Source organism: Nicotiana tabacum, chromosome 16, assembly GCF_000715075.1.
Source record: "Nicotiana tabacum cultivar K326 chromosome 16, ASM71507v2, whole genome shotgun sequence".
NCBI lineage: Eukaryota > Viridiplantae > Streptophyta > Magnoliopsida > Solanales > Solanaceae > Nicotiana > Nicotiana tabacum.
Genome location: NC_134095.1, coordinates 170,559,815 through 170,568,354, shown reverse-complemented (window position 1 = coordinate 170,568,354; position 8,540 = coordinate 170,559,815). Strand labels below are relative to the sequence as shown.

At 39.8% G+C, this 8,540-nt stretch overlaps 1 protein-coding gene across 3 annotated transcripts; it reads right to left on the bottom strand.

The window, feature by feature from the left end:
- Window positions 1–224: 224 nt before the first annotated feature.
- Window positions 225–4,361, bottom strand: LOC142161792 (dihydroneopterin aldolase 2-like). 3 transcript variants are annotated; one of them, XM_075233653.1, is made up of 3 exons: window positions 4,061–4,361; window positions 2,437–2,635; window positions 225–585 (listed from the first exon to the last, which is right to left on the bottom strand). In XM_075233653.1, the coding sequence occupies exons 1-3, from the start codon at window positions 4,077–4,079 to the stop codon at window positions 387–389; spliced, it is 417 nt and encodes a 138-aa protein (XP_075089754.1). In that variant the 5' UTR covers window positions 4,080–4,361; the 3' UTR covers window positions 225–386. The 3 variants fall into 3 exon arrangements, with proteins under 3 accessions (XP_075089754.1, XP_075089755.1, XP_075089753.1); XM_075233654.1 differs by having other exon boundaries at window positions 2,437–2,629; window positions 4,061–4,359; XM_075233652.1 differs by having other exon boundaries at window positions 2,437–2,643; window positions 4,061–4,329.
- Window positions 4,362–8,540: the final 4,179 nt, after the last annotated feature.

Here is an 8,540-nt window from a genome sequence, read left to right as displayed (position 1 = left end):
CGGACCCCGCGCATAGCGGGAGCTTAGTGCACCGAGTTGCCCTTTAGCCACTCTACCACGAGAGTGCTCATACTCTCACTAGCACATGTACATGATAATTCTACCTACCAAGACTGATGCAGATGAGAAGAAATCACCTAACAGTTGGAAAACAGTCACTCTTGAGTGCTCATGTGATGAAGTAACCATATATAAGAGAACCAAATTCAAGTACTCAACAAAGCTTTGTGGTAAAGTTGCAGGCCTCTATTGAAGCAGGAATCCAGATAGTTTTTTTATAACCAAGAGCAAATGCAGATGGAAAAGGAACTAGCTTTCAACCAAAACGGTTATTGAACAACACGATTTAGAATTACAAAAATTAATACAAGCAATAAGACGTGGTTTTAACCATCAAGACCTCTGTGCCTTATGATCTCGACACCTAAATAGTCAACAGATCCTTGAACAGCCACATGCGGCTTCCCAACTTGAACACGAACAGCAGATACCTGTGGATACTTGTCGAGCGTTGTAGATGCTATGAGCTCAGCCACCTTCTCTAGAAGTTTTCTAGGTGGACCCTCCACAACCTCTTTCACTATTCTGCCAATTCTCGGATGAAAATTATATCATGGCAATGTCATGCCCAAATAACCATAATGATCAACAGAGAAAATTGCTCAGCAAAAAATAGTTATTTCCGAGAATTGCTTAAGATATGAAAATTAACTGTCGTACAAGCAAACACAGGCCAAATTATTGCAGCATGACTAACTAGGACCAGCAGGCAATCTATATGTTAAGACCAATAGGAAAGCCATTTCAATTCAGTGACAAAATCATCGAATGTTCGATCTCAGTTCTGGTGTCATTAAGTTTGGTGGTTGTTTCTCAAGTCTACATATCTTATTCTAAAAGTAGCTGTCTTAGCTAATCAAACCTAGAGTACTAATCAAGACAACATCATTTCCGTTCGCAGCATATATTACATAACCAAGGGGAAGGTGGTTTTCGCCTTCGCTAACGAAGCTAGATAACTAGAACAAGGGAAATTCTTGGCATTTTGGTTCCTTCTAAATAAGTTCATTTTCAAATGGGTTCCTGCACATATTATTTGAAGCTTGATAGCAAGTCCTACACTACAGGACATAGAAGAGCGTCAAAAGGTAATCAAGCTTGTCAAGAATGGTAAAGCAATAGGGTCCAACTTCTCTCGGTCCCTGACTCTATAAAGAACCATTATGAACCAGTAAAAGATTACCAGATAGTACATTAAATCTTTAGTGATGTTAACAACATGAGACCACAGGATACTTAACCCTCTTTCCTCCTCAATCTGGACAATGTCCCTCTCAAATTATCGTCTAACGGAAGAAAGTTGCACTAGAGCAAGGTGTGAAGCAAGGAAATAACGGGAAAATGTCACTTTCTTTTTATGTTCGCCATCTTCTCCCAAGAAAATACATGACACCTCGGAAAAGCCCCACCACCAAAAAATAGTTCTACAGCTTATGCCAAGTAAAGCATGAACTTTATCAAGTTTGCATAGTATGATGGAGATTCAAAAATAGTTCTACAGATTCAACCTTTCTCCTAGTGGTCAACAGAGTAAATAATGTTACTTTCTTCTTACATATTATAAGGAACAAAATTGAAATAAAGCACAACTACTTCATCTACAATGCACTAGAGGATACGTCAAGTAGAATTCCAACAAAGATACAGTAAATCCTCACTAATTGTCGCACTCATCGTATTTCCTTCGCAGTAGTAGATCAACATAATTCCAAACTGACAAAAGATTGCTTCAAGGAGAAAAAAAATTCCTATTCATTTTGATTAACCACTCTACACAATAATATTTCATCTAGCCTGGAAAAATAGAGCTTTGACGATAAAGAACAAACAGGGGAGAAGTCCTTGTTTGAACTAAACCAACAGGATTAGATATAGGTTCCTGTTGTGGCTTCAGAATACAATACAAAGGTGTGGATATATCCATTAAGTAACATGATTCTTTTTAAAAAGCTATCAAGTGACATGATATACATATTAAATGGCTCTGAAGGAAAAAACAAAAATCTCCTACAATAATGACAAGAACAATTTCCCAAAGACAATGTATGACTGAATTTTCTACAGTTACTTAGCAACAAGGAATTGCTTCAGGGCAACAATGGATGATATAAATGAAATACATTCTTCTATGAGAGATTGTTAATGATAAAAATTGTCAAACATTAAATTTTCATACATCTGTTTTTATTTGTTTATTTCAATTTACCCACAGGGAAACTGCTGAATCATCAAATCTTCCTATTTGTTAGAGAATACTTCCCATTTTAGATACAACAGAATGAATTTCAATCGACATAGTGAGCGTAGAGCCCTAATACTTAACTGAAAAGGCTCATTTCACAAAGTTTATCAGTTACAATTGCAGTAACCACTTACTTGTATATATCAGTGTAACTTAGAGTATCTGACAAACAGTCAGATTTACCAGCTGGCCGAAGATCCATCCAAGCATCAACATCGACCAGGAACTTCTGCCCCAGCTTCGTCTCTTCTGGCTTCACCCCATGATATCCGTGGAACTTTAAACCCCTAAGCACAAGCTTGTCTCCTTTTGGTATATCCATGTGACCTGTCACTGATCCTCTTAAACAATGAAATAAAGAGAAGGCCATTTGAATCAATTATGTACATGTAATCTCATGTGTAGCTGCCTTAAAGCAGTTCTAAAACATTTGAAATAAAGCACCTACACAACAGTTTTAAAAAATTGCAGGGCGCAAATATGGCAACAAAGTTTGAATTTTTGCAGCCTTGCAGTATTTTGGGGCCTCGGGAAGTTCAAATGATCTTCAAATAACAGCGGCTGATAAACTCAATTCTTAGTTTGGTATTAAATACTCATTGGTCTATATAAGCTTATCTTATCAGGCTCCACTTGTAACATAACTAATGTATATCAGGCTAACAACAACAACAACAAACCCAGCTTAATCCCATATATGGGGTCTGGGGAGGGTAGTATGTACGCAGCCTTACCCCTATCCTATAAAGGCAGAGAGATTGTTTCCGATAGACCCTCGGCTAAAGAAACGGTAAAAATAAAGTAACAAGCAAAATGTATATCAGGTTTTACATAGAAAATTCTACTCTTAGAAACCTTGTATGCCGTGATAAATGCATAGACGATATTCACTCACAAATCTAGAGACTACTTAAACTGATTATGCCATCATTATGGAATAGTCAAAATATCTATTCTTCAGGTTGTAAACTGATTCCTTTACCTTTTCAGAAATAAAGATTACAGAATAAAATAAGAAAGTTGTATAACATATATTCAAGGAAAATTTCATTCCAAATAGTAGCAAGTCACATTAATTGGGACAAAGGAAGTATTCCATAAAGCAATCCTAACAAAGGACTCAGCATTAGCCTTCCATCATTATCAAAACTTTGCAAGTTGGAACTTTACCCTCAAATCTTTACAACCAGACAAGTTCTAGGTAAACAGAAACAGAAAAAAAGGGGCAGGTTAAGCGCACGTGACGGGTTTGAATGTCTGGCCTCGTATTTAAGTAGAAAAAGTAGAGGAGCGAGTCCATTATCCATCGAGTTTCACACCATGCGCCACTAGCCCTAGAGAATTTCTCGGTTATATAATAACAACTAAACCTTAGTCCCAAACAAGTTAGTGTCGGCTATATGAATCCTCAGTGACAGCTGAATTGGGGTAAATGGGAGGGACAGCTCAGCATCTAAAGTTCTCAACTTTTTAAAGCCCTTAAATGAATTTGGACCAAAGAAGCATTTTTCAACTAAATAAACACAGATATTTCAGCATTCAATACAACAAATTCTAATTCAATCATAAAAGCAATAACTTTACATGGTCATATACCAAGAATCAATTGAAACCCACTTCACTAATCTAATTTGTTTGAACATTAAAGATTTTTTAAAGACCCACAAAAAATATATATCTGAATGAGTATCAAATATTGCAGAAAATAAGGAAGAAGCAACTGTTGAAAACGAAGAGAAGATTTTTCAAAGTACTTACTGGTGCTGGGTGATGCCATGAATGGTTAAGTCAGAAAAGAAGCAAGAAAATTGGCTATATAGAAAGAAAAGCTCTACCGGCAAATCTGACAGAAAAAGCGTAAAACATGAACTCGTGAAATTTGACAGCAAAAGCATAAAACGCGAATTATAATCGTATTTTCGCAATGTGATTTATAAAACGCATTCATCAAATGCGGTTATCCCTTCTTTAAGTTTTCTCGTACTCCTATTAATTTTACACCACTGAAATTGTTGACAATCGGGGAGAGAGAGTAGGATGAAAAAAATTGTTTCACTACTTTTTTTTAGTTGATATTCCTCCCCTAAAAGGATCACTTGCTTGTCACGCAAGACTCTCGACGCTAACCTCCACTTCATCCACTCCATCCCTATATGGTGTGTGACATCCTCGTCAATCTCCCCGATCCCCTGAATAACTGATCCAAGGTACTTGAAACTACCCCTCTTGGGAATGACTTGAGAGTCAAGCCTCACTACAACTCCCGCTTCCGTCGGCTCAACCCCAAATTTGCACTCGAGGTATTCCGTCTTCGTCCTGCTCAATTTGAAACCTCTAGACTCAAGAGCATGTCTCCAAATTGACGCCGCCTCGTGTCTCGTCAATTAGAATAATGTCATCAGCAAATAGCATGCACCATGGCACCTCCCCTTGAATATGATGAGTCAGTGCATCCATCACCAGGGCAAATAGGAATGGGCTGAGCGCATACCCTTGGTGCAACCCCGTAATAACTGGAAAGTGTTTAGAGTCGCTTCCTACTGTCCTAACCCGAGTCTTAGCTCCAGCATACATGTCTTTAATCACCCTAATATAGTCAACCGGGACCCCTTTATCCTCTAAGCAACTCCATAAGACCTCCCTAGGAACCCTATCGTACGCTTTCTCCAGATCAATAAACACCATGTGGAGATCCTTCTTCCTATCCCTGTACTGTTCCACCATCCTCCTAATAAGGTGGATAGCTTCTGTAGTAGATCGCCCCGACATGAACCCGAACTAGTTGTCTGAAATAGACACTGTCCTTCGCACTTTCATTTCTACCACTCTCTCCCAAACTTTCATGGTATGACTTAGTAATTTGATGCCTCTATAGTTGTTACAGCTCTGGACATCACCTTTGTTCTTATACAACGGAACCATTGTACTCCATCTCCACTCTTCAGGCATCCTATTAGTCTTGAATATAATACTAAACAATCTAGTAAGCCATTCCAAGTCTGCTCTACCCACACACCTCCAAAGTTCAACCGGAATTTCGTCTGGCCCGGTAGCTCTGCCCCTCCTCATCTTACGCATTGCCTCTATGACTTCATCAATCTCAATGTCCATACAATTACTTAATTCATGGGGACTGTCGGCATTCCTCAATTCCCCAAGTATAATATCCTGATCCCCTTCTTCACTTAGAAGTTTATGAAAGTAGGTCTGCCACTTCCTCTTAATCTGGTCATCTCCCATCAAAACTTTGTCGTCATCATCTTTTATGCACCTCACTTGGTCCAGGTCCCGAGTTGTCCTCTCTCTCGCCTTAGCGAGTCGGAATAACTTCTTCTCCCCACCTTTGTTCCTTAGTTCCTCATACAGACGAGCAAAAGCTGTCGTCTTAGCCTCCGTCACTGCCATCTTCGCCTCCTTCCTAGCTACCTTATACCTTTCACTGTTCGCTCTCTTCTCCTCCTCGTCAGTGCTTCCTACTAACCGCAGGTAAGCCGCCTTCTTTGCTTCCACTTCCACTTTTAAAAAAGAATATTTCTCACAAATTAAAGTATTAATCAATTATATTTAAGTGATAAAATTATTTAATTAACTTTAAATTTTTTTAAGGACAAAATCTCAAATTATGAGGACCTTTGAATTTAAATTGGTGATTTACGACTTTACTTGTGATTTATTGATCATTTACATTGTATATCAAACAAATTTATTTAGTTTTGAGGAGATAAATCTAAATTTCAAGTTAGACTAGGAGTAATTCGAGAATTTGACTAATTCATTGAAGAATTTTGTCAAACACTTATAGAGCCAAATGAAACAGAAAAATAAAAGATGATGACAAGGAAACCCAGCAGAAAACAACAATTAAATGAAACAGAAAAACATAGGATGAGAACAAGAAAACCCATCAGAAAACAGCGATCAAAATGCAAAATCCAAATGAATTACAGAACATTGCAAGATAATTATGAAATAAATAACTGAAAACAGTGGTAACATAACCCTCACCTAAGATAAGAAAAACCTCTGCCAAGAAAAATTAAGAACGAAGAGGAGTTAGAGAGAGCATAATTTTAGTTTCATGACCGTAAAACACCAAAAAATGAGGAACGATCATGGTGGGACGGTGACTATGATTCCTTAGATCGTATTTGGTGTCTCAGAAGAATTTTAGGAGATCCGAGTCCAGGGGACCTGGGCCCATGTAGAAGGCGTGGTCTATAGCACACGAAAATATGGGAATCGGGCGGAATTCCAGTTTCATGACTGTAAAATGCCAAAAAATGAGGAGCGGTCATGGCTGGGGGGGGAGGGGTGACAATTTTTACTTATGTCATATTTGATGGCCAAAAATAATTTTAGGCGATCCGGGTCCGGGGGCCCGGGCTCACGCGGAAGGCGTGTGCTATAGCACTCGAAAATATGGGAATCAAGAGAAATTCTAGTTATATGGCCGTAAAACGCTAAAAAACGAGGAACGCTCATGGCGGGCCGGTGAAAATTGTGACTTAGGTCATGTTTGATGGCCTAGAAATATATTTGGCAATCTGGGTCCAGGGGCCAGGCCCACGCGGAAGGCGTGGGTTTATAGGAGACGAAAATATAGGAATTGGGCGGAATTCTAGTTTTATGGCCCTAAAATGCGAAAAACATGAGGGACAGTCATGGCGGGGCGGTGACGATGGTTCATTAGGTCGAATTTGATGGAAAGAATTTGTTTTAGGCGATTCGGGTATGAGGGCCCAGTCCCACGCGGAAGGCGTGGATTATAGCATACAAAAATATGAGAATTAGGTGGAATTTTAGTTTTATAGCTATAATACGCCAATAAAGGAGGAAAAGTCATGGCGGGGTGGTGACTATGGTTCCTTAGGTCGTATTTGATAGCCCAATTTTTTTAGGCGTTCTGGATCTGGGGGGTCGGGCTTACGCGGAAGGCGTGGGCTATATCGTATGTAAATATGGGAATCGGGCGGAATTCTAGTTTTATGGCTGTAAAAGGCAAAAAACGAGAAACGCTCATGGCAGGGTGGTGACTATATTTACTTAGGTCGTATTTGATGGCACAAAAAAATGTAAGGCAATCCAGATCTGGGGGACTCGCGCTCACGCGGAAGGCATGGGTTATAGCACAAAAAATGTGGGAATCGGGTGAAATTTCAGTATTATATCCGTAAAACGCCAAAAAATGAAGAACGATCATGGCGGGGTGGTAATTATGGTTCCTTAGATCGTATTTGATGGCTCGAAAAACCTTTAGGCGATCAGAGCCCGGGGGACCCAGGCCCACGCGGAAGGCGATGGTTATAGAACACGAAAATATAGGAATTGGGAAAAATCCCAATTTTATGGCTGTAAACGGCGAAAAACGAGGAATGATCATGGCGGTGAATATGGTTCCTTAGGTTTTATTAGATGGCCTAAAAATTTTAAGGTCCCGGGGCCCGGGCGCATGTAGAAGACATGGGCTATTGCACACAAAAATATTGAAATTGGGCAAAATTCAAGTTTTATATCGTAAAATGCCAAAAAATAAGGAACGGTCTTGGCGATGACTATGGTTCCTTAGGTCGTATTATATGGCCTAAAAAATTTGAAGGTCCGGGGGGCCGGGCCCACGTAGAAGACATGGGCTATTGCACATAAAAATATGAAAATTAGGCAAAATTCAAGCTTTATGTCGTAAAACGCCAAAAAATAAAGAATGGTCATGGCGAGGTGGTGACTATGGTTCTTTAGGTCGTATTTGATGGCCCGAAAATTTTTTAGGCGATCAAGGTCTAGGGGACCGGGCCCACGCGGAAGGCGTGGGCTATAACACACGAAAATATGAGAATCAGGCGAAATTCCAGTTTTATTGCCGTAAAATGCCAAAAAATGAGGAACGGTCATGGCCCGGGGTGACTATGATTCCATAAGTTGAATTTGACGGCCCGAAAATTTTTTTGGCGGTCGGGGTCCGGGGAACCGGGCGCATGCGGAAGGTGTGGGCACACACGAAATATGAGAATCGGGCAAAATTCCAGTTTTATGGCTGTAAAACACCAAAAATCGAGGAACGATCATGGAGGGATAGTGACTATGCTTAATTAGGTCATATTTGATGGCCCGAAATAATTTTAGGCGACCCGGGTCTAGGGGCCCGGGCTCACGCGGAAGGCATGTGCTATAGCATATGAAAATATGGGAGTCAGGCACAATTACAGTTTTACGGTTGTAAAACGCAAATAAACGAGGAACA

Excerpts from the sequence above, each read along its gene's own strand:
- LOC142161792 (XM_075233652.1), bottom strand. The coding sequence starts at position 4,197 with ATGCTTTTGCTGTCAAATTTCACGAGTTCATGTTTTACGCTTTTTCTG. Across the intron at positions 2,644-4,060 it reads CATGGCATCACCCAGCACCA|AGGATCAGTGACAGGTCACA; the intron begins GTAAGTACTTTG and ends TCATTGTTTAAG. Across the intron at positions 586-2,436 it reads AGTTACACTGATATATACAA|AATAGTGAAAGAGGTTGTGG; the intron begins GTAAGTGGTTAC and ends GAGAATTGGCAG.